Raw genomic sequence first — 26,609 nt, forward strand, 5'->3', positions numbered from 1 at the left:
CTGTTCAGTTGTCAAATTGGCTTGCTACTAGTGGCTAAGTAGTCAAAAGCAAGCAACTGAGATAAGTGACAAAGGAGATGTGTTGCAAATTTGTGGCATAATAGTGAAAAGAATATGTTCTGGAGTTTTTCTGTTGCGTTTGTTTTTGTATTTGAGTCTTTAAAAAATATTTAAACATACATTCAGGCTAGGCAATAAAAACATAAAATAACATCATTTTGGGAATTTCTTGAGGGAAATAGGCTACAAACTAAGATAGGTTAATTGAAGAGAATTGGTTTTCGATGTATTGACATCGCCCTTACAGGAATCATCGAAAATTACTCGTGCCATGTGTAGCATAGTGGTACTGAGTAAAATAAAAAAATGACGCCTATGGTTTTTGATTAGACAGTGGTAGATGGCCTTCTATGCTCTGGCGATGAAACTAAGTTTAAACCCCAACAGTAGCAATATTCATTGGTAAAAAAAATTAAAGCCCCCCCCCCAAAAATAAAATGAGCTAGTCGAATTGTTAGCAGACTGTTTAATAAATCATTCAAGGGTTTTTCCCATTTTAACATCATTCGCTATTTGAAAAGCTGTCAAATTTAATTAAAAAAAACAATTATATTTAATTCTTGCCCTTGATTATTATGTAGTATTTTAACACAGTGTTAGCCAGAATTCTATCCCCAAGAGGATATGTCCATAAACCTTCTTCTGAGGAAATTTCTTTCCTTGTGCCTGTGTTGATCGACAAACAAGCTGGTATACAGCATTCTCTGAATATCTGAAGGAGGAAACATCTAGTAACAAATAATTGAAAGCAACTTTTTCCACCCCTACGCACCTATTTGGAACTGTCTCCCTAAAGGGATATTTCGTCAGCATCCTTTGTTGATTTCTACAAGCAAAGGCTCAACGGAAATGTAAAGCCTTATGACTAAACTCAGCACAGTTTTAGTGACAGGCCAGGCGTTCTCGAATCACCCAGTGTCACTTACTATATTATTAAGAAATGGAAAATGGAGGGGGGGGGGGTACTGTCTAAGGTACTGCATGGCTTATATTGGACTAGTCAATAATATATACAAATTTATTTCTAAAAAAAAAATTGCTCTTTTTTATGAACAGGTTAGTAATTAAAATTTTGAATAAATAGAAAAATAACTTAGATTGATTTTCATCATGTAAAGGCTTTACTATTCAGAATTTTCTAAAATTTAGCTCTAAAAGTATAGGCATTACCCTCAGGAGCATACGCAGGAATTTATTTTGGAGGAGGGGATAAAATTCTAAAAAGAAGTAAATTATGTGAAACAGATAGGATACTATGGGAAAATGCTTAAGATCTTAATATTTCGGTTGAGAGGGGGATCTTGTTCTGCGCGGTGCATTCATCATACGTGTTTGGTGACCACTGTTAATTTATTAGGAGGTGTAGATTTAAATCATATTTCAATGAATTTGAAAAGGATCTATAATACCGAAGTAGTACAAATTTGCTGTTATGCAAAAGAACTTAAACACGTGGTTCTAATTGAACTATTTTTTTTTTACTGAACTTTAAAATTCAGTAAAAAGTTAAAAGTTTTCAATAGATATGGGTTTTTGCATGGAGACTTTTACTTCCTTTTGCAAAGTTTTGACTTCAAAAACCTATCTTTTGTTTTATTTATAAAACTTTTTGAAGGCAAATTTTATTCTGAATTTAAATTTTATTTTGTTCTTTTCCAGTGCCGACATTGTTTCTGCAATCATTCTGTAAACTTTATTTGTTAATAGAATTCATGGTTAAATATTTCCTGCGTAAAAAGGCCGACAATTCCATGCAAAAAATTGTAGGTGCTGCGAAACATTTGATAGCATTCGTTAATGTAGAGTAAAAAATTGAAAACGTTGGTAAACATTAAAATTTTCTTTTTTGACTGTCTGAAATTCCTGAATTTTGCAAAAAAAAGTAAAATAATAATAGCACTAATAATAGACGCCGCTGGAAGATTTACTGTTTTATTTTGTTGTTCAGCGTAAACATGTCTATTATGCTCACATGTTCTAGTTCTTGAGCCAAAAAATGTATATGAATATGACTAATGGGTGGTTATGAAAATAACCACCCATTCGTATTTGGGGTATCTCTCAAAATGAGGAAATGCTCCCCTGGCAATAAATTCTATGGCAAATAGAAGTTCCTGGGGTACTTGTATGATATATGCCCTATCGCTCAAATTGTTCATCCATCGACGCATTAAAGAACCTTTTTTTTTTCGTTAGTTCCTTTTAGGTTAGTGCGAGACAAGACAAAGAAAAGTGACACAATAGATGGAAAATATATAATCTCGGCTATATATTTGCACATTAGGGGGGGGGGGGGGTAAAGTATTTGGAAATTGTTAAGTGATAAAAAAATTCTTACTACATAATATTCATAATGATTGTACCAAACACATTAGGCATGCAGACCCCCTATACTTTACCCCCACCTCCCCTAATATGCAAATATACAGCCCAGTTTTGTTTCTAAAGTATTATATTTTTATCTTACTTTGGTATATTTCATAAGGTTTGAGCGTCAGAGAAACATATTAGAAGAACATTAGGTAGGGTGTATATCATACAAGTACTTTTTCTGGATCTTTATGAGATGACTTTAAAGCAACAAGGACAGTGAAAACGAAAACTGATTGTTTAAATTGGTTAAGAGAAATCTTACAAAACTACATATCTTAATAAATGATGGAAAACCGGTAAAAGACCTCCATATACAGTTATGTAGGTTTTCGCAGTAGCAGGTGCCAAATTAACGTGGGTAAATAAATATCAAAATATAAGCTAAAATATATGAGACCAAACAGGTTAAGAAGGTGTAGCCATTCCTTTTAAGGTGTAGTTGTACTGGGGAGCCAACAGGTTGTTAGCGCTTGATATTTACGGACAAAGAGCGGTGTCAAATTTAAGTAACTATTTTTTCTTATTTATTCTCACCATTCAACATGACAGCATTCACGACAATAGAGTACTGCCATTAAAAACTTCAAAAAAATAAATCAAAGAAAATCGCGTGAGATTAGAACAAAGTTGGGTCCGAAGGGGGGGGGGGATATATTTTTTTTATTTTGATGCCCTTGATACTTTAAGCATCTAAAACATTTTTGTCTATCTTTGTGATGTTATACTTATGTCGGAAATCACAACGAAAACCAATCGTTATCGTAGCCATCACGTGCAAATCCTGTATATGCCATTGTAAGCAAAACTTGAGTAACAGGTCTCTAATATTTTGATTCTTGCGGGACACATCCTATGTGTGACCATTTTGAGGAACTTAGTCAAAGAGATGTCACTATATAATGTTTAAAGCTACGATTAATGAAACAGCCCTCTCCCCTCCCCCCCCCCCGTCTAAAAAATCCAGGGTTTAGTTTAAAGTGTTTTAAGCCAAAATACCAACAAACATTGCACTTTCTGTTGCATATTAACTATTAATAATAAATTGTTTTTGTTATAAACTTTTGTTTATAGTTATTTAGAAAGATTTGCCTGTTTCGGACGTATCATTCAATTTTATGGCGAGCATAAAAAGTGATTAGATCTGCAAACTTTTGTTATCAAAAAGCTGACATTTTTTGGCTTTCGAGGTGTGCACGCAACAACCGCGTCATGTTCATTTTGAAAATCTTGCTACTTTCCTACAAGTTCCTGTCTGGGCGCTTCGACGTGTATTTGGCGGACAAACTAATAATGGTATTGACCGTTCATAGTGGCGAGTGTCAATAGTATATTCGACACATTGAAGTTCAAATGCTATAGGATCTATGTCCAAGCTGTATGAAGGTTTACATATGCTTTCTGAATTAAGCTTTCCACATATTGGAGCACTGCTATTAAATCTTCTTGGTATTGATTCCTCGTATTTATTGTTAGGCGTTACCTCTTCGAACACTATCTCGTCTTGTGCTGTTTGATTCACAGGCTTTGCATTTTTTATTTTTGCTGCTTCATCTGGAAGTATGGGAAATCCAACATAACAGCTATTGCTGGCACATTCTGCTTCAAATAAATAATCATCCACTACTTCACTCCGTCTGCGTTTAGGTTTAGCTATTTCAGTTCGAATCCTGTTTACTAGTTTATCATATTGAGGGAAATTCTTGGTGCTGAAACTGTCCATATTCTCTGTCAATTCACTGGATTCTTTCATTGCTCTAGTCCATCTAGCTTTTCCGAATATTATAGGACTTGCAGCACTCCGTACATCAATCTCCTCGCTTGATTCCTCATCACTGTATTCGTCACTCTCTATTCTGACTTCAATGAAGTTTTCTTCTTCTAATTCGTAGCCATTTACTTTTGGCCAAACTTTAAGAAATTTACCGCTGCCACAAGGACCTTGTGTATATGGTTTATAGCAATTTCCATCTTCCCATAGAATGTAACCTATTCGGCAAGTGCAAACCACTTCTCCAGATTTGGTGAAAGAATAACTTTGACCTTTGCTGCATTTGATTTCTTTCTTATATTTTTCTTTTATTTTTGTTTGCTCTTCCAGTACTGCCTTTGCACATTTTCGATGTTTACTGGACCTGTAGCCTTTGCATGCTTCGGGATGTTTCTTGCACTCAACTTCTCCTAGAATGTATAGAGTTAATTAAATGGCATTGTTACTGATGAAGTAGAATACTTAAGATTTTGGGTTTATCATTACAAAATTAAAAAATCCATACTTTTAAAATACTGTCAGGGACAAATAAAGTTACAATGTGAGTGATTTGGTAATGTTTATACGAGGGTCATTCAGTCAAGATCAGTTGTTTCTGATGTAAAGGGGAGTTAAGTTTAAACTTTCCCCGCACCCCCCCCCCCTAGTGTGCAAAAATATACCCTGAATTGGTATATATAGGGGTTGGGGTAAAATTCATTTCCGACAAAAATGGTTATTATATTTGGAAAGAGCATAAAAAAAGGCATCGAGTGGTAACGAAAAATTTACCAAATTCATTTGTGGCAAAAATGATTATTATATTTAGAAAGAGCATAAAAAAGGCATCGAGTGGTATGTTCACTTTATTCTTAAGTCAATAATATGAACTGCGAAAAATTTACCGTCAAAGCACCTGAGTAAGGATGTGTGTTATCGTGGATGACGTGGCTGGTCAGCAATGATGCCTTTTGTTTTTGGCCATGCATTGAATTTATGTAACGCCTGACAGCATACCTCTGCATTTATGGTCTTACCTCGTGGTATTTTGTCAACGACCGAAATACCCTTACGATCCCATAACGCAGTAGCCATAACCTCTCTGGCTTATGTTTGGCCTTTTAGCTTGGCAAAATTTGTTTGGCTTTTTCTCGTTTTTGGGAGGAATGTGAATGGTGCCATTAGATTGAATGAAACTTTGCTTCTTGATTAATGTGTGAAATCCAAGTATTATCGCCGGTAACGGCTGAGAAAAGTCCGGCTGAATGTGGTTCACTACTAAAGAATCTACTATAAAGTTCACTACTAAGAATCTTGTGTAAGATAGTTCTTGAGATCCCAAGAAATAATGAGCTCAGCTTGTTACTTTTGAATCACGCATCCTCTTGAATTCTTATTTTGAGTTCACCAGTCACAACGGAAGGCCAGCCTGAGCGTTTCTCATCGTGTAAATTGGTCTGTTTGCTATCAAACATGCTGCATTACTCTCGAACTGATGCTTCCATGTCTCATCTCCATACACCTAAGTGATTTGGCTGTAAAATTCTACCAGTCACAGTTTTCTGGAACTCAAAATCTCGTGACGCTACGAACCTCACAGGTGGCAATATCTTCAGTTGTATTGCTGATTTTAAGGTTGCACAACTGGGCAATCGACTATAACGGATCGTGCCAAGAGCTAGAATGAAGCGTACTATCTCTCGCACAAAACGTTCTCTGGCTCCTGAATAAGGATATATGAACGATATAAAACGCTAGAAAACAAACAAAGCAACCTTGATGAACACAACAACATTTCAGTGGGGGAATAGTGAGGCTAGAGAGATTCGTCAGAGCTGTATAAGAAAAGAGACTCTGTTTGTGTTAATGACGGACATCGCAGATTGATGTTCTCTTTGTTGTTTGTAGTGCTGATAAAAAAGGAAGACAAAGAAGAATAAAAATTATCGTCGTAAATAAAGAAAGAAAACAAAACTTCAGGCAAAAAAGGAGACGAAACCTTAAAAAAAAAAAAAAAATCGAATTTTTACAAGTCAAAAATATACAATTCCATAAAGGCAGTCAAAATACACTTGTTCTTAAAACCAACTTTGTTCTCTATTTCGTAATGCCCAATCCATATTATTAGTTTTAAGATGCACCTTATACAAATAAATGCTGTATTATTTTGCCCCCCAAAATATAAAAATCTAGCTCAATTAATGTTGTTATTTCTAAAACCATGGGATGAGTAAGCTAAGGCTACAGTGGCCTATTGTGGCTCCAAACATAACACCCATCATCTGTTTATGATATATTTGATGGGAAAAATACATTGTCTACAATGTCTTAAGTCTCCTCTTCAATAGGTACCTGAAAAAAAAAAAAAAAAACTTCAAGTGAATATTGACAATTTAGTACGGAATGTAGGTGTGTTTAGAAGTGTATCATGCATCTGAACATCCATTCTCTTTTGTCTCCTTACCTCAAGAAACTTGTCCAATAAGTTTCAAGCAGATTAGAGGAAGGACATATGCCCTTGAAAACTACTAATTTGATGTCAGAATGACCCCGGGTGCTTTCACCATAAATTTAAAGTCAATCAATGACACATTAGATCTGCCTTGCTTTCCACTGAAAATTTGGTGAAAGGAGGTTGTCACGGAGGGTGAGAGAATTTTTGCCTTTATTCTTTTAGATCGAAAATGATCGCACGATTCCACCTGAAACGAGGTGTAACATGCCTAATATTCTGCTAGAATCCTGGCAATAAGAGGAAGAGGGGTGTTCGAGGGGCCATAGACCCACTTTGGGTCTTTGCTAATATTGATTAAAAATCCTTGAATGATTGCGATTGAACCGAGGAGTAACAAATATACTTATCTGCATAAACAAATTTATGTTATTTGAAAGGAAATCTGCCTCCAAGGAAGGAGTGGACAGTGGCCACATTTACCCCAAGATTGGCCACCGACTCGTATTAATTTTGATGTCATCTTTGCAGTTTTCTTCTTTTTTTCAAGCATCTAGGCAAAATTCTTTGTGAAGAATTCAGACCTCTCACGATTCAAGCTTCTAATGCGTCTCTCTATGTATTTCTTTTTTGTACCTATGATTACTTGCAGACTATTGGCTTTGAAGGTTTAGCCTTTTTCAGTTTGAAGGTTTAGCCTTTTTCATTTAGCCTTTGAAGGTTTAAATTCTTTGGTTTCACTCTTCCTCGTGCTATTTCATCTGATTCTTGGTTCAAGTACCCTCTTTGGCCCTGCTTACGCCCCTGGTAGAAAACAGTTATTATCATAATAGGAAAAGGATACTTTACAAAAAAAAGGGCAAAATGGTTAAGTTTTTAAATGATACACACATAGCTGTTTTTTGTTAATATGACATCAACCCTATTATTTTTATGATTCAGTTGGGGAATTACTTTTGTATGTAGGATACCTCACATTTTCTATTATAAATTCACCTGTTTCATTGTTGATAGTAATCCACTCTCCCGCGTTACATGGGCCTCGAGTTAATATGCCCACACATCGGTCCTTTATGAAGACATCAGTTTCATCACATATTGGAATTTCTGGTTTAATATGTACAAAAGGTTCTTTCTGTGATTTTGTCTGAATAACTTCTTCTTCAAACACGATGCCCTTGGGATGTCTTGTTATTTTCGTGTCCCTATGTTCCAATTTCCTACAAGTAGATAAAAAGTATCAACTAAAATTATAAAAATATCAATTAAAATTATACCAACTTATATTTATTTCGGTAAATTTTTTGTTGTTCATATTATTGACTTATGAATAAAGAAACATACCACTCGATGCCTTTTTTTATGTTTTTTTGCAAATATAACAATCATTTTTATCGGAAATGAATTTAACCCCACCCCTATACATACCAATTCAGGGTGTATATTTGCAAATTAAGGGGTGGGGGAAAGTTTGGTAAATTTTCCGCATTATTGACTTACGAATAAAGTAAACATACTACTCGATGCCTTTTTGTATGCTCTTTCCAAATATAATAATCATTTTTGTCGGAAATGAATTTTACCCCCACCCCTATATATACCAATTCAGGGTATATATTTGCACATTAGGGGGTGGTGGTGTAAAGTTTAACTTACCTCTCATTTACATTAGAAATAGGATTTACCTCCACCCCACCCCCTAATGTGCAATTATATACCTTGAATTAGGTAAATTTTTCGCAGTTCATATTATTGACTTACGAATAAAGTAAAAATACTACCCGATGCCTTTTTTTATGCTCTTTCTAAAAATAATAATAATTTTTGTCGGAAATGAATTTTACCCTCACCCCTATATTTCCCAATTCAGGGTATATATTTGCACATTAGGGGAGAGTAGGGGTAAAGTTTAAACTTACCTCTCATTTATATCAGAAATAAAATTTACCCCCACCCCCCTAATGTCCAAATATATACCCTGAATTGGTATAATATGTAGGGGTGGGGGTGAAATTCATTTCCGACAAAAATGATTATTATATTTGGAAAGAGCATAAAAAAGGCATCGAGTAGTATGTTTATTTTATTCGTAAGTCAATAATATGAACTACGAAAAATTTACCCCATATTAAGTAGCAAATTTTTGTTTTTGACTGTTACAGGAAAGGTAAGAGTCAAAGGTAATTCACAACCTTTCCAAGATAATGAATACATGGAAAGTCCAGGCTTAGGCTAAAATCGTTTGATTTTTTCTTCCCTGAAGAAGGGAAGCGGTTGCCCTCCCGAAAAATTAATATTGTTTTGTCCAGTATTTTCTTTGGCCCTATTAAACCCCGTTCTTAGTTTTCTTTTCTTCGATTTTCATTCTTCTTTTTATTCCTCAATTCACGGTGTCAAGTACATTTAAATATCTGTTTTAGCGCTTGTCATGTGTATCGCTCCGTCAAGAGGTAAAAGTTTGCACCAAAGACCTATTTTCAACAACATATCCGCAAATCGAGGGGAGGCTAGGTGGAATCTGAGTAAGCTGTCTTGGAGTGCCCTCCCCTGGGATAGAACAGGCTAATGTTTGGACTTTTGGCTTTAACTCTCCCTTTTTTAGGATTTCACTATCTCGTGTGTTTTGGTTTTTTTTTTTTTTTTAAGTTCTTTCCTCTTGCTATTTTTTAGATTTTAACTATATTCTAAAATTGACAAAAGCTTCTGTATAAATTTATATTATCTCCAAATTAGAAAAATAAATACTTGGTATTTACTTTTCCAAATAATTCATTTAGATTTATAGCTTTTTTGTGTGTGGTGTGTGCCAAAGTAATTGTGCCACATTTCAGACACATATTAGAGCCTCGTCAGGCGTGGCATAGGTATGCACCTATGACAAAGATATTAATTGCTTCGTATTTATTTTACAGGCTCTATAGTCAAAATGTATCTTCTCTGCAGAAGAGTTTATTTGATTTTTCCTATATTCTATAATCATGGTTCATACACTGCTGATGGCCTTGCAAAAAGTAACCATCCAGTCATGTTAAGAGGAGGGGGGATATTTAAATATTATATTTTTATTATAGTATTCCTTTACCATGATCCAGCTTATGATAAGTTGCTAAAATGTCATCATTATTGAGCCTACTACTGCTAACAACTCACAGCAGCACCAAGTCACCTGAGGCCAACACAGCTACGCACGCTCCTCCTCCATCCCAAGCTGTTCAAAGCCTCCCTTTTTACACCCTCCCAGGAAGTTCCCATGTCCTTCAAATTTATCTTTATGACATCCTCCCGCCCCAGACGAGGACGACCTGCTTTCTGTTTAGCTTTAGACAGTTGGCCGAAAAGGACAATCTTTTGCAATCTGTCATCCTTCATCCGCACAACATGCCTTAGCCACCTCGACCTTTCTTTCATTGTAGCCCTAGAAATCGGTATTGAACCACATTTTTCTTACAGCCTACTGTTAGAAATACCATCAGTCAGCCGGGTACCCAGAACAATCCGTAAGCAATTTCTCTAGAAAACGTCAAACAAATCTTCACCTGCTTTTTAAAGTGCTCCTGTTTGACAGTCATATTTGGCATATGTCATCATCGTATCTTCCAATATTATACTCCTCTTTTTCTGACTTAACTTCCAGTTCTTCCAAACTTTTTTAACTTTGAAAAAATACCCTGAACCTTGGCTATTCTACTTTTAACATTGCGCCTGGAGCTTACCAATAGATTATTTGAAAAAAACTACGTTTTCTAAAGAGTTAAAGAGGCTGAGTTACCCGGTTTAACATTAAAACGTACAGGTATTCGGAGCTAAAGGTGGGGGGGGCTACCCCCCCCCAAACCCCAGTATTTAGAAGAAGGTAAATAATAATAAAAGTTTTTTAAAGTGAAATTAAGGAGCGAAATTAAAACTTAAAACGAACAGAAATTATTCCGTATATGAAAGGGGCTGTGCCCTCCTCAACGCCTCGCTCTTTACGCTAAAGTTTGACTTTCTCACAACTCTTTTTTTTAAACAATAAAAACTTTAGCGTAAAGAGCGAGGCGTTGAGGAGGGCACAGCCTCTTTCATATACGGAATAATTTCTGTTCGTTTTAAGATTTAATGTCGCTCCTTACTTTCAGTTTAAAAAACTTTTTTTTTATTTAAAGGCTGCGAAAGCGGGGTTTGGGGCAGCAGCCCCCAACTGTGCCTCCTAATCCCTGTACGTTTTAAGGTTCGACCTTGTAACTCAGCCTCTTTAACTCTTTAGAAAACGTAGTTTTTTTCAAATAATTTCTGCACGTTTTTGTACAGTTTATTACTTATTATTGCTTGACTAACTGTTAGATGATTGTGTATTATTTTTTTCTTTCTCGACAGGGTGTTTTAAGGGTCGACCTTGTAACTCAGCCTCTTTAACTCTTTAGAAAACATAATTTTTTTCAAATAATTTAAAAAAGAGACTGAGTTTTTATAAAAAAATTTAAATTCAGTATATAAGAAATTTGATCTAACGGTGAATCGAACTCGGGTTTTCCGCCCTGACAGCCAGGATTCACACCGCTGCACTAAAGAGACATAATTGAAATTGATTTTTAGTAAGGTGATGAATCTTTTTGACGCAAGCAAAACTTGATATTTGGTTTTTGGAAAACAAAGAAGAAGTGTTCAGATTGAACTGAAATTTCGAGGATAAGCTTCCAGGCCCCAGGAAAGCTTATCCTCTAAATTTCAGCCCGATGAGACAACGTTAAAGGGGGGTTGTGGTGGGAAAAATTAACATGGGCTAATATAGGAAAACGAGGTTTTTCGTAAATGTAAATTCGGGGGATATTATTTTCGGTCTGAAAATATCAAAAGGCCCTAACAGGTCGAATTCTGCTTCGAATGAGTCTTCATTCAACCGAATCCGTTGCCAACTGTGGCCTGTAGGCGTGGATAAGAAAAAAAAAGAAATGATGAACTTTAAGTGGCTATATTTGGTTTTTTGGCAAGAGGGAAGGAGTGAACGGATTTCGCTTAAATTTCTATGATAAGCTCCAGGTTCCTAGTAAAGCTTAACCTATAAATTTCAGCCCAATCATACACCTTTAAAGGGGGGCTGTGGTGGGAGGGTCCAAACTTCCGGCCCAGTTTACCCCATGAAGATAAAGTCGGAGGAGGATGAAATTTTGCACGTTTCTTAGTTTGAGTTTGGGCTACAAAATGCGATCACCGCCGTCTCTCTGCGACCTCTAGGACCTGAAATCGCTTAACATTGTGGTGGGTCGCCTCTTTATAGAGGCACAAGTGTGCCTCCTTGACAAGTGTGCCTCCTTGACAATTCTGATAAATACAAGAGGGAGGGATCCCTTGACTGTAATATGAGGCCGTCATGAAAAGCTTCTCGTTGGAATTAGTATGTTAAAAAAACTCGCGTGACGTTTTCTTTAGCAGGCTTATTTGTGCCTGCAAAGGTAATTTTATTTAAGTAATTGCTTGTTTTTTATTTTAAAATACAACGCCATCTATGCAAAGTTTTATATAAAGTGTTTGTTTTTATATCACAAAATACTTTGCGCAAATGACGAAACGCAGTAGGTAGAGTAGCAATACGATTAGAAACCTATGGCTATGGCCCAGATCCAAGGCTCTCAACTGAGGTGAGGGGAGCTCCAACCCCTGGGGCTATAAGAAAAACTTTTAGAGCAATAGAGAAGAATCCCTGAGTTGATTTTGAAATGACTATAGGCAATTAATTATTATTGTGCATATAAAAACTAGGATTTCAGCGAAATTGTATGGTCAATTCTAAAATAGTAAAAAGTGTTGCGTGGCCATTTATGGGATTCAAAGGAGCACGCACATGTCAAAAGATTGTTAACCCTTGGCCTAGTTACATCTGTTTTGAAAATAAAATTAACATTGAATTCCCAAATTGCAAGCGCTGTATTTCGCTTTATTTGTTCGTTAGTATGATCACTAAGGTTAAGATATGTTCACTTAAGTATGATCACATGAATAGAAAAAAACTGCATAAAAACATCGTTGTAGTAAAAGTACGTATAATTTCTGAAATCGTTATAATCGGGAGTTTTAAAGCTAAAATCTTAAAAGACAAGTAGAATATAATAAATTTGGCGTCTTAACTTATAAATCATAGGCAGTGCAGTAGCGTTGTCTCAGTAGAGAGCTAATGGCCTTCCATTTATCATCATTTGTTTTCCCGATCATTTTGTACGGAATGCATGGTCGTAAAAATTTTCAGGATGACCTCATAGTGCCCTTTTCCTAGACCTAGTGGTCTTTTCAAGGAAAAAAAATGATTGTAGGGTAACCAGGACTGCTCCCGTTTTTTACCCTTGGGCACTCCTGTCACCTCTCATGACACGGAGTAAATCTTTTGAGATAGTCCTTTTTGTTCAGACTAGTCTGAAGGTGTAATAAATATGCCTCTACAGTCGACATGACCCCCACAGCCCTAAGGGCAATGGTCTTAAATTATGTATCACCTATTGTTCACAGATTGTGTTTAGCAGAAAATGTGCGCATATTGGGGCTTTTCGGTCTGAGCAGCTTGGAACTCTTTGGGATCGTTCGCTTTGCTAAGATTTCCCTGAGTTTCTCAAGAGTACATTCCCCGGCATTACGGTGGTATCTTAGTGCTTTTAAAGAAAAATTCTTTTTTGTCTTTTAATAAGCTGAAAAGTGAATCAGAAAACCTTGTTTGGATTAGATTGGGATGTCACTCAGGTCTGAAATTGTTGGTTTATGCAGCTTATATCCCACCGCAATCTAGCTCATATACTGCAGAGGATACATGGTCTATATTAGGGAAAGAGGCTACAGTTTTTCGTAGTAAATTTATGTCCCATAAAATATTGCTGGTAGGAGACTTTATTGCTTATACAGCTGATTTGGTTGAGCTGCCTGTTGTTGATATACCGGCCGCTTTGTTGTTCCTCGTATGTATAGGATTCCAAGAAAGAGCAACGATGATAAAAGAAAAGTTAATGTTTGGGGTAGTAAGCGCCTGGCACTTTGTTCGGAGGTTGGAGTTGGGATTGGAAATGGGAGGTCTGGGGTGGATATGTGAAGGGGTGATTATACTTTCATTTCGGGTCTGAGGCATAGTATTATTGATTATGTTTTGGTTGACCTTTGTTTGGATGTGGAATCACTGAATATTGAAGTTTTGAATATTCAGTTGTCTTACCACCTATCGATTAAGTTAAGCTTAGGCCTTGAGTGTAGAGTTAATGAATATAGTTCTTTGCAGTTTAGGTATACTTCATCAAGTTGACAGCTAAAGAGAGAGTGGAGTGAGAGCGAACAGAATGTATTAAGCGCTATATTTAGTAAAGAGCAGGTTTGTCGGAGACTAGAGCAGCTGAGGTTAAGTAGTGATTCTAGTGATGAAGTAGAAGCTAATTTTAATACGTTATTACTGGGCTATCAGCGCCAGTATTGAGTTCATTAAAACCAGTTAGTGAAAGTTTTTATCACCTTGATTGTTTAAGTAGTAAAAATTTGTTAGCAGAGGCCCTAAATCGGGTAAAGCAAGCTAGAAATGACGTTGAGAAAGCAACACTATTGGTTAGGTTTCGCGAGGTTAGGAGATGCCATAAGAGATTAATAAAAGTAAAGAAAAGAGATTTTAATACACGTCAAATCGAGCAAATGATCCGTTTTTATTTGGAGAGTAATATGAAGGAATTTTGGAGAAGGGTAAACCAAAGACAAGGAAAAGCGCCAGAGGGAATCCCGGATCCAAATGGCTGGCCAGAACATTTCGCAAGTAAAGAAGAAGGAGATCTTAGTAAGTGGTGTGATAAGAATTTGGGAATATTTGGGAGGAATATAATTACCCTATGAGGGAGGAAGATTATTCGTTAACAGAGGAGGTAGATATTGAGGAGGTTGCAAATGTGTGTTAAGGAAATTGGATGGAGGAACAGCTCCTGGAATTGATGGAATTCCAACTCGTTTATATAAAAGGTTTTCAAGTTTATTTATGCCAATTTTTACACTGCTGTTTAATAGTGTGCTTTCATCAGGAATTTGGGTTTCAGGATGAAAGACATCTTTAACATTACCGTTATTTAAAAAAGGGAATCCGAGGTTACATTGCAATTCTAGGCTATAGCTCTGGTACCATGTTTAAGTAAGATTCTAGAAAAATTGATTGATAATAGGCTAGCTAATTGGTTAAAGAAGAATCGAATAATTCGTGAGGAACAAGGTGGATTGAGGGAAGGATATAGCGCAGTTGACAGGGTATTTGTACTTAAGGCGTTGATAGAAAAGTATAGTAGAGGTAAGAGTAACTATTGGTAGCTTTCGTAGATTTTGAGAGAGCGTTCGATAGTGTTAATATGATTTTTTTATGCGTAAAATTGTTGAGGATAGGACTGCCCCGTATTTTTGTTCGACTAGTGTGTAATATGGGCATGCTGGAAAGAGGGTTGATTAAGGTAGCAGGGGAAGAATATTTGCATTTGTTTTACTGTGATGTATGGGTTGAACAGGGTAGCAACTTGTCCCCGAGGCTGATTTTTATATATATCAATGATATTGCTGAGTTTTTTAAGGTAAAAATGGGCGCCAACAGTGAGTTTAGGAAATTTGGCTTTGTCTCTGTTGTTATTTGCGGATGAAGCGGCGCTGATAGCTAGAAGCGCCGAAGATTTCCAAATATTGTTTAATATATTAGATGTGTATTTGGAATAACAGAAAATGAGATTAAATATCCAAAAGACTGAAATTGTAGTTTTTGGGACAAATAAAAATAATGATCAATTTTTATTTAAGGGTATTGAGTTGAAAAAAAGTACAAATTTCGAGTATTTAGAGTTTGCATTAAATAATAAAGGAAATTGGAAGGATCATGTGAAAGAAATGGTGGGTAGAGGTAAAGCGGTTTCTTCAGCAGTTTTAAGGAATTCAGCTTTAAATGAAATTAAAATATTAAAATGCATAAGTATTTATTTCAATCGAAAATTCGCCCTACTATTCATTATGGTGCGGAGCTTTGGGGATATGAGGTGACCCCGCAATTAGAAATGGTTCAACTACAATATTATAAAAGATTGGTTAGGATACATGCTACAACTCATACACAGGGTCTTAAGGAAGGTCTAGGTTTGTTTTCGCTGCATAAAGAAAGGATACTACAAGTAGTAAAATTTTCGCTGAAAATTATCCAACTACCAGATGAGATGCTTATGAAAGCCGCATATTTTGAATCATTGCAGCATGGTAGAAAAAGATCGTGGCAGTTCCATATTAAAGCCCTCCTTGATAAAGCCGGACTTTCATACGCTTGGAATGAAGATCTTGGTCCAACAGGTGATCCAGAGGAAATCTATCTGAAGCTAAAACATGTTAAGGAGGAACTAGAGATCCAACTCTGGCATGAACAGATTTGAAAATCTGAAACCTTGCGCCAGTATTCTAAAATAAAAGATTCTTTTGGACTAGAATATTATTTTAAGCTGAATTTGTCACCGGAAAACTTGCGTCTGTGGTTTTAGGTCCGAGTGAAGGGTTTGCCCTTAAAAAGTAGATTAAAAGTATTTGAAAGAAATTCTCAGGGCCCGAGATCATGTTATACTTGCTCTTTATGTGGTATGGAGGAAAAAAATTTGCTCCATTTTTTGATGGTGTGTCAGGGACTTTCAGATTTGAGATTGAAGAATTTAGGTGATTGGGAAGTGTTTTGTCCTGGGATCCTTAAATCTTCATCCTGGGAGACGATTATAGCAGTGACTGGATTTATAAAAGAGGGTTTAAAAACATGTAAATAATGGGTTTAAGGTTTTTGTTTGTTGTTAGTAGTTTTGTTGTTGTTAGTAGTACCATTTATTTAAGTGTAGTACCATTTATATACTCATTGTAATGTTTGTGTATGGCCTAGCGGCTGAATAAATTATCTATCTATTATCCCGAAACGATACACGTACCTAGGTAAATCAAAAGATGTTATTTATAACCGAAATTCGAGCTTATCTTATTTACATATTTTCTGGAAGGGCTTTTCCCCCGACATAGCAGGCTGTTCTCTGTTCTTGGAAAGTTTTTTGAAAACTTTTGGTGACCAAAATTGAGTATGTGATTCTTGGCTATATCAAATGTATTTTAAAATTATCCCACATAAAATTTCTTCTATTATGTCCCACATAAAAAAATTCTCCTATTTTAACACAAAAATAGAGCAAATCAAAAACGGTTTATTTGCATTTTTTTAAACTAGATTGGTTATAAATCACCTTTCTTATAGCTAGCAAATATACAAAATATAGGCTACATCATTATCATTTTATTTGTTTCGTAAGAATCCTGTTCAACTGAGTACAAAAAAAATAAAGTAATTGAAAACTATTGATTTCCTTGCGATGGTCAGAGTTGAACCTGGGTACCGTCAGAATAAACACCTGGTCTGATCTACTGCGCCGTCACAAGGTGAAAGGTTTCTTTTTCTTCCCTTGTATTTTATTAAACAGCTGTATTTTTACTGAAAAACTAGGCAAAGAAGCGAATAAGCTATTATTACCAAAATTTTGATTTTTCTATGTAGAATAAGCTTTTCCATGATATATCTTGAGATTCTTTATTTTTGTTTTTACAAACGATTATTTTTTTTTTTATTCTTTATTTACTGTTTATTTTAATTTTTAGTATTCTTTATTTATTTAGATTCTTTATTTTTGTCGTTCTAAAAACGCAAAAAGTTTTATTCTAGGTTTGGTTCCATTTTTGTCGTGTGTAAAACCATGATGGTTGAAACGTGAGGGTTGTGGGAGCGAATGCCCGTCTATTCACTCCAAAAGAAACAGAAAAAAGAAAATTTTTTTGAAGAAAAACAGAAAAGAAAATGAAAAAAATGGTAGAAAACTGAAAAGAAACGTAATAAAAGAAAACTTTTCTAAGAAGAAACTGAAAAAGTGGTAGAAAACTAAAAAGAAACACCAAATAAAACTGATTATAAGAAGATTTGAAAACAGAAATAAGTGAAAAACCCCCATCGTATCTTAAAGGAATACCAGACTTGGTTCATTTCTTGCCCGTCGGTTGTTTATCCTGTTCTTTATACCTTTTAACAATATTCACGGATTAAGTTGAATGTTTGAATGGGATACTTGGACTTCAAGCTTTATATTTGGGGGAGGGGATGAAACGTTCAAACCTTTTCCCTCCAAATATTGGTTCTCCCAAAAATGGGACCGAAAATAGGGCCAGTAGTTTTTTTCTGAAAAGCTAGAGACGAGTGTTCGCTATGCATAGATAAAACTTCAAAATAATTTTGTTTCGCCTGATATTGTGCCCAGAAATGTTACTTTCTGATTGGCCAAGACCGATTAATTTTCTCTATATTTGAAAATAATGGGTTTAATAGGAAGAAATTATGGATAAAACTTTATTGCATATCAGACTGATGAAACTTTTTGGTTTTATAAAACATAATAATATTAATTCCCGGAAATCTCAGCAGTTGTTGAAACTTTTCTTTTAAAAAGTTTTTTGTAGTTTTTTTTTTTTTTTTTAATTGATATGATGCAATTATACTGTCAAAATACTTGAGGTTCTACAGAAAAAAAGGAATGAATGTGTTAAGAAAAAGTAACAATCAAACAAAAATGGAAGAAGTGAACGACCACACTATCTAAATTCTCTCTCTCTCTCTCTCTTTCTCTCTCTTTATATATATATATATATATATATATATATATATATATATATATATATATATATATATATATATATATATATATATATATATAAATATGTAAGATCTATCTATAAAGGGCTGATCAGTTTTCTAATCACATTTATCTGCGCTTAATTTTCATCAATCAACCCCTTAAACATTTTAAATGACCTTACATTAGAATTAGCGTCTTTGTAAATTTTTTTTTTTTTTTTTTTTTATTGGACCTATAACTTTTGCCTTGGCTTGTGTTTTGTCAACCTTTGTTTTTTTTTTATCAGAGACTGATGCAGTATCAGGTTCTTGGTTAAAGTCCTTATAAACTCCAATGTCTTCATTTATACCTATTTCATCGCTTGGAGCTTTTATAGAATGCTGAACATCGACTTTGCTCCTGCTTGCCTTTTGTCATATATGTAGTACATATAGCCGAACATTTTTTTTTTTTTTTTTTTTTTTTTTTTTTTTTACAAAGGTATGGTAAGCATTGATGACCTTATCCATGTCAAAAACCCAATCGTCTTAACTATCATTTTCAATTTTGGCATGATTTAATTATCTCTGTCTCTTATCTGCTAACCCATTTTTCTTTCTTCTTCATCTTGGATTTTTATTACTTCATACGATTCGCCAATCCCTTCTGCTTTAGCTGTCCTAATTGGTCTAGTCTTACATGATGGTCCAGGTTGTAGATTTGTTAATTGTTCAGATCGTGAGACAGAAACTTCTTTTTCTTCCAACGAACTATCATTTATAACATTTGTAATTTTGTTTTTTGGGTCTTGTCTCATTTGATAGTCCAGGTTGAGGATTTTCACCCATTGTGAATTTAATCTGTTCGGGCTATTCTCTTGGTCTTATCATGTTTGATAGTTCAGGTGGTTCTAGAGAATCGTCATTTGTATTCTCATCAGTCTCATTTTCAGTTTTGACATATTTCGATTCTCGCCGTCACTTATCTTCTAACCCCATTTTTCTTTCTTCTTTATTTTTAATTTTCATTACTTCAGACAATTTGCCAATAACCTTTGCTTTAGCTGCCCTTATTGGCTTAGTCATACACGATGGTCCAGGTTGTAGATTCGTTAACTGTTCAAGTCGTGGAACATAAAAACCTACGTCTTCAAACAAATTATCAATATCAGCATACATCAGTTTACGTGTTTTGGGTCACCTCTCGTATGATAGTGCAATTTGTCAATTTTCATCTATTGGAAATTTATCACCAGTGGCTCTTACTTTAGCTATCCTTACTAGCTTAGTCTTACATGATGGTCCAAGTTGTTGATTTGTTAATCGTTCAGGTGGTGGGACAATTTTTTTTCTTACTACGAATTTACATTTACGGTACTTGTAAATTTTCATTTTTTGTGTCTACATCTAGATGAGTTTTTCATACTGATATGTTTTTTAATTTTGTTGTCTTTTCAAAGCTATTTGATTATTGAAGCAAGTCCGAATTATCACGCCAAATCTCTACTAAACATCAAACTTTTTGTTTTTTTTTAATGTTTTTGAATTGTTGTACCAGTTTTTTGCTCTTTAAGCAATTTAATGTAAACTTTTCCATGCATGAAAATCTTTAATTTTTCCACAAAAGTGTGACAAGTGTATAGGACAACCGCCTCTCTTCTTCAGCGCGAAACGAAATAATGTCTTCATAAAAGTGCCGAAAAAAAAAAAAAACAAAAAAAAAAAAAAAAAAACAAACGCGGAAATTAAATGTGAAAAGAAACCAAAAAAAAAACAATGAAAAAACCAAAAAATTAAAAGATTAATAAAATACAATAAAAGCCAAAAATTACAGTTGTTCGCTAGTATCCGTCGATGGCAGTTCATAGTTTTTTGGATTTTGTGCAAATCGCGGATATTGGTGAGTGACTCGCCTTTGGTTGTTAGGTATTTGGTTTAAATTCTTGTGAATTTTGGCTTTTATTGAATTTTATTCATCTTTTAATTTTTTTTTTTTTTTAATTGTTTTTTTTTTTTTGGTTTCTTTTCACATTGACTTTCCGCGTTTGTTTTGTTGTTGTTGTTTTTTTTCGGCACTTTTCTTGAATACATTATTTCGTTTCGCGCTGAACAAGAGAGGCGGTTGTCCTCTCGAAATATTCGCTTTGTTTGTTTTTTTCAGTATTCTCATCTGGCCTTAAAAACTTTATTTTTGATCGTATTTTTTTCTTATATTAGGACAGGCCAATGTGGTTTTAGAAATTATCTTTATATATATATATATATATATATATATATATATATATATATATATATATATATATATATATATATATATATATATATATATATATATATATATATATATATATATATATGTATATATGTATATATATATATATATATATTGAGAAAAATAGCTCGAATTTAGCTGCTGAGTGCTCAAAGGTAGTTGCTGAATCCCCTACTCCCCTTCCTACAACTCACCGCTTATTAGGGACGGGTGTTAGCTTGAGAATAATTTAAATACTAATCTAAACCTAAATATCAATATCAAGGCCGTATCCAGGGGGGGGGTTACCCGGTTTGACCCCCCCCCCAAAAAAAAAACCGAAAAAACTCGGTCAAAATTTTTTTTGACCGAGTCGAAAATTAGTAAAACCTTAGTAAAAATTACTAAAATTACTAAATATATATATATATATATATATATATATATATATATATATATATATATATATATATATATATATATATATATATATATATATATATATATATATATATATATATATATATATATATATATATATATATATATATATATATATATATATATATATATATATATATATATATATATATATATATATATATATATATATATATATATATATATATCTGTAAGATATATCTATAAAGGGTTCGTCAGAGAGAAATTGGCTGCTTTTACGGGTTTTGAGGCTTTGATTAAACTTGACTATCCAGTTTATAAATATATCCGAAAGACTTGACTATCCTGTTTAAAAATAGATGCAGAAGAAGGGAGATACCCTTCCCTAAAAGCAAGATTAAGAAAAATACCGGGGCTTGTTTAACTTGAGGAAAAAACTCCCCCTGCACTGTCACCATGTGTGCCGTTACTAAAAGTAATCATTGACGGAACATTAATGTTGAAGCGGTAAAATTCTAGTTTAGGGGTTTCATGCTATCTTGAGAAGTAGTTACGTTAGGTAAATGAAACTTTCAGGAATGAATCCAGTTCCAAAAATATACCCTGGGAAGGGATTGTCAAGCTATTATGCCTACCCTTTTCCTATTTCAATGGCCTATCTGAATTCTGACAAATAAATGTTTTACCTTAATTTTGAGTTTTCAGTCTCTTATTCATTGCTTTAGTTTTTGAAAATGCAGTTCCTGTCACTGCAGCAGAATGTTAAGCCTTCTTAGGTTTTTTTTTCTGTACAAGTTATAAAATTTTAAGACAATTTTTACAGATCTTTAAAACTTTATAAATTGGTATTGAGCAAAGGTATGAGGTTCAAGCACCTTTCTTGTGCCTCATTGGAGCAGAAGAGTTATTTTGCAAGGTTTCACTTTGATAATTCGAAGATTGCTAAAGGTTATCAAAGGTCAGTGCCTTTTAGAGGGAGAAACAGTGGAGGCAGATGCTAAAAAATATCTTATCAGAAGATCATTAAGGCTCTGGATTCACTCCTAAAAATTTCATTCAACGCAACTCAACTAATTTCAAGATAGCAAAAACTCCCCAAACTTGAATTTTACTGTGAATTTTTTTTTCTTTTCAATTGTCTGACAATTGACAATTGTTTTTCTGTAGAGGTTATAAAGTTTTAAGAATTTTTTTTACAGATCTTCAAACCTTATAAATTGGTATTGAGCAAAGGTATGAGGTTCAAACACTTTTCTTGTGGCTCATTTGCACAGAAGATTTATTTCGCAAGGTTTCACTTTGATAAGTCAAAGATTGCTAAAGGTCATCTAAGGTCAAGTCAAATATTGCTAAAGGTCATCAAAGGCCAGTGCCTTTTAGATGGAGAAGCAGTGGAGGCAGATGCTACAAAATATCTTATCAGAAGATCATTAAGGCTCTGGATTCACTCCTAAAAATTTCGTTCAACGTCACTCAACTAATTTCAAGATAGCAAAAACTCCCCAAACTAGAATTTTACTGTGAAGTTTTTTTTTCTTTTCAATTGTCTGACAATTGACAATTCTTTTTCTGTAGAGGTTATAAAATTTTAAGAAAACTTTTACAGAATTTCAAAACCTTATAAATTGGTATTGAGCAAAGATATGAGGTTCAAACACTTTTCTTGTGCCTCATTTGCGCAGAAGATTTATTTTGCAAGGTTTTACTTTGATAAGTCAAAGATTGCTAAAGGTCATCTAAGGTCAAGTCAAATATTGCTAAAGGTCATCGAAGGTCAGTGCCTTTTAGAGGGAGAAGCAGTGGAGGCAGATGCTTCAATATATCTTATCAGAAGATCATTAAGACTCTGGATTCACTCCTAAAAATTTCATTCACGTAACTCAACTAATTTCAAAATAGCATTAACTCCCCAAACTAGAATTTTACTGTGAAGCTTTTTTTTCTTTTCAGTTGTCAAACAATTGTCTTCGACAATTTTTTCAAATTTTTGAATTTACAGGTTTTTGCCCCCATCCCCCGCTTAGAAACCTTTAAGGTGATTCAAAGCATTTAAAAATCTTTAAATATATAATTACTAAACAAATACCGGGCAAAAACTATAAAATACCGGGTATTACATAGGTGGAGCAAAGATCTACCCTAGGAGCTTTATTTAAAAATCCTTCTCCCTCCCAGGGTAACTCCGTGCAAAATAATCAATTGTATAAAATCTGATAATTAAGCCTAGGAAGACCATCTCTAACATTGGATTCCCCTCCTTTTCAAAAATCCACTGAGACCATTCCATTACAATTTTGACTGTGTCCACACAAGGCTGGAAGTCTAGTAGGTCAGAAGGTAGGCTAAATGTATACGAAATTTGATACCTAAGATAAGGACCAGGTGAACAACTACTCAATTCTTTTTTATGCTTTTTCCAAATATAATATTCGATTCACTCGCAATGTCACCCCCCCCCCTTTATGATGGTCCCGTATGTAGCCATAGGAACATATAAAAATTAAAAGAAAGCACTAGAACAATGAAATTCCTACTTTATAATATGCAGGATGTTTTATTAATCAGATTACCTTGTTTTCTTCCAATATTAAACATTTTTTTAAATCATTTCAATTAATGTTTTGGCAAATAACGCCCCCAATCACACGCGGAGATAAATTGCAGACTGGGAAGATAACCAATTTAGCATAGGTCATTCGCCATAATGTACATATGACTAGATTAATTTAATGAAGAATAAAATAAATTGAAACAAGTTTTTTTTTTTTTTTTACTGAAAGTAACGAGCGACATTAAAACTTAAAACGCACTGAAATTATTCCATATATGAAAGTGGCTGTCCCCTCCTCAACGCCCCGCTCTTTACGCTAAAGATTGACTCTTTGTCACAACTCTGCTTTTTAAAGTAATGAAAAACTTTAGCGTAAAGAGCGGGGCGTTGAGGAGGGGACAGTATTTTTCATATGTGGAATAATTTCTGTTCCTTTTTAAGTTATATTGTCGCTCCGTACTTTCAGTTAAAAAAACTGTTTTTCTTTATATTTAATTTCTGAACGTTTTTCAACTAATGTAGGTTCGAATTTGGCTCACCGTACATGAAAAATTAAAACGGAATCCGCATGCTAATTTCGGCAAAGTTTCCCCCCGTGTGAAATTTGACCCCCCAACATGAAAATCTCACCGTATAATACCAAAATTATTTATTATGTGTACGGAGGGGGGGGGGGCTGTCCTCTCATACAATGCCGGGAAATCTGGCTCCCCCTCCATGAAAAATTCCTTCCCCTCACGGAAAATCCTTCCGTGCAAAGTTCTTCCAACATAAGATCCCCCCTACCAGGAAATTTTCCCCAGACAATTCCATTCTAGCTGAAAATTACCCCTGGAAAATTTCTTGCGAGCAATTCCGGTTGAAAATTTTTTCTTAGCCCACTTTTATTTGAAAGGAAACCTTTAATTTGTGATTTTATTTTTTAAATCATGTCGGAAATCACCCCTCCGCGGAAGATTCTTCTCACAAATACCCCCAGCCCCCTAGTAGAAAGGTGTTCCCACAGAAAGGTCCCGCTGGAGAATTTATCCTGTGGTATACTCCCCCATGGAGAATTTCTCTCGTGGAAAATCCCCCCACCTGCGGAAAGATACTCTACACAATTTAAATCCGACAAATATTTCCCCTGAAAATTCCGCTTAATATCTCAACATGTAAAATTGAGTCGGCAAAGAGAAAGTATGACAAATAAAAACAATTTTGTATTGGAATCTTGGCGGATTCCCCCAGTGTAAAACTTCGCTTGGAAAGTTCACGACCCAAGAACTTATCTCCCCGCGGAAAATTGTCCACGTAGAAAATCACCCAAACAGAACCCCCCCCCCTCCGGACCACGTCTGTACACTTCTCAATAAGAAATACTATACGTAAACAATGGCCAAATTTCCTGACTTACAAACCTTTCCTCAGGGGCTGTGGGGGGCTATGTTATGCTCAAAGACATAGTTATTGGGCTCTTCAACTATGCTGAACAAAATGGCTATCTTAAAGTTTTTATCGGTTGACTTTTAGGAAAAAATTTGGGTGGGAGGGGGGCCAGTTGCCCTCCAATACTTTTGGTAAGTTAAAAAGGGCTCTAGAACTTTTAATTTCCGTTTGAATGAGACCTTTTTCGATACTCTAGGACTATTGGTTCAATGTGGTCACCCCTGAAAAAATAAATAAATAAATAAACAGTGGCGGATCCAGGGGGCGCCCCCCCCCTTAGCGTAGTCTAAAGTTGTGTAATTTACTTAATTAACCCAAGTTTGCATTAATTAAACTTGCTCCTAACGCAAGTTTATAGGATCAACCTATTTTACCCCCCTAAAAAATCCTGGATCCCCCCTCCTTCTGAAATAAACACGCATCAGTGATCTTTCTTCTGGCAAAAAATACGAAATTCCACATTTTTTGCAGACGGAACCTTGAAACTTCTACAGATCAGGGTTCTGGGATATACTGAATTTCATGGTTTGATTCTAATTAAGATTCCTTGACTTTTAAGGGATGTTTCCCCCCTTTTTTGAAAATTAGGCAACTTTTCTCAGGCTTTTAGCTTTTGATGCGTAACACTTAACTTAATGAATTTTATATATTTGAAATCAACATAATAAGCCGATTCTTTTGATATATCTATTAATATCAAAATTTCGTCTTCCTAAGCTTCAATTCCTATTGAGCTGTACTGCTCCGTATTTACAGTTCGTTACCACGAACTGTTTGAATACATTATTCAGCTATATGTGGAACCCTCAGGAGGGACGAAGGGGTCCATTGGCGAGTGAATTGATTAGTATATTTGGAAAGAGCACAAAAAAAGAATGAAGTACCTTGTTCACCTTATCCTTAAGTCTGTTATGGAATCTCGTATATATTTACCGGCCAGACTAGTTTTTTTTTGGATTGTTTATACAAATATAGTAAAAGTTTTTGTCAGGACGTTATTTCGCTGTATTTTTCGGGAACGTAAGGAGGGATAACTGTTAACTAAATAGAGTAACCGAAGACATCTTAATTTTACCAAAAAATATATAGTTTTGTCCCTCAAATGCACATATAATTGGTCATAATATTTAATAAGTTGACTTCTGGGAGTAATACTATCCATAGGGGGTGTGATGTTTAAAAATTGGGATTTGAACATTATTCATAATTGCTGGGAAGACTGTTGAGTTTAGCTGTGCTGGGGGCATTAGTTTTTCGAATTGACAGAAAAGAGTACATATTGGTTTACTTTACCATTCAACCCTCATTTCTGGACGGAGGGGCGTATTAGTGTCCCAATCGGTGTTCTTGAAAAGTGGCCATTTAACAATGTTCCTTTGGTATAGAATTAAGTTCGCTTCTACAGTCTGTTAATATTAACGTATGCTTACCTCCTGCCATCATCACTGGACTCTGTTTGTATTTTATGTCCTGTTTTAGAATCAGCAGATCCAGATCTTTCAGCTGCTTTGGAAAAAACTAGCAGATTAGCAACTAAGATCAAAAACAGTGGATCCATAGTGTCACAGACTAAAACTAGCGGTTGCTTGTAGCAGAATAAAACTGAATTGAAAACTCTTATTCACTGCCAAAATCAGGTTTTTCTGGATTCTAGCTTCTACTGTGTCTTGAAGCTTTTCTTCTTGTTTTGCTTTTTTCTTTGCACGGAAG

General features: G+C 34.8%; 1 protein-coding gene across 1 annotated transcript; it reads right to left on the reverse strand.

The window, feature by feature from the left end:
- Positions 1-3,489: 3,489 nt before the first annotated feature.
- On the reverse strand, positions 3,490-26,476 carry LOC148945965 (uncharacterized). Its single transcript, XM_089097720.1, has 3 exons — positions 26,330-26,476; positions 7,629-7,852; positions 3,490-4,611 (listed from the first exon to the last, which is right to left on the reverse strand). The coding sequence occupies exons 1-3, from the start codon at positions 26,455-26,457 to the stop codon at positions 3,647-3,649; spliced, it is 1,317 nt and encodes a 438-aa protein (XP_088953846.1). The 5' UTR covers positions 26,458-26,476; the 3' UTR covers positions 3,490-3,646.
- Positions 26,477-26,609: the final 133 nt, after the last annotated feature.

Source organism: Artemia sp. Qi Xiang Cuo, chromosome 12 (assembly GCF_049724085.1).
Source record: "Artemia sp. Qi Xiang Cuo chromosome 12, ASM4972408v1, whole genome shotgun sequence".
Lineage (NCBI taxonomy): Eukaryota > Metazoa > Arthropoda > Branchiopoda > Anostraca > Artemiidae > Artemia > Artemia sp. Qi Xiang Cuo.

Bases quoted from the DNA above. Each gene is read 5' to 3' on its own strand.
- LOC148945965 (XM_089097720.1), bottom strand. From the start codon at position 26,457: ATGGATCCACTGTTTTTGATCTTAGTTGCTAATCTGCTAGTTTTTTCC. The intron at 7,853-26,329 runs GTAAGCATACGT...ATCTACTTGTAG, and splicing joins TCCAGTGATGATGGCAGGAG to GAAATTGGAACATAGGGACA. The intron at 4,612-7,628 runs GTGAATTTATAA...TATACATTCTAG, and splicing joins TACTATCAACAATGAAACAG to GAGAAGTTGAGTGCAAGAAA.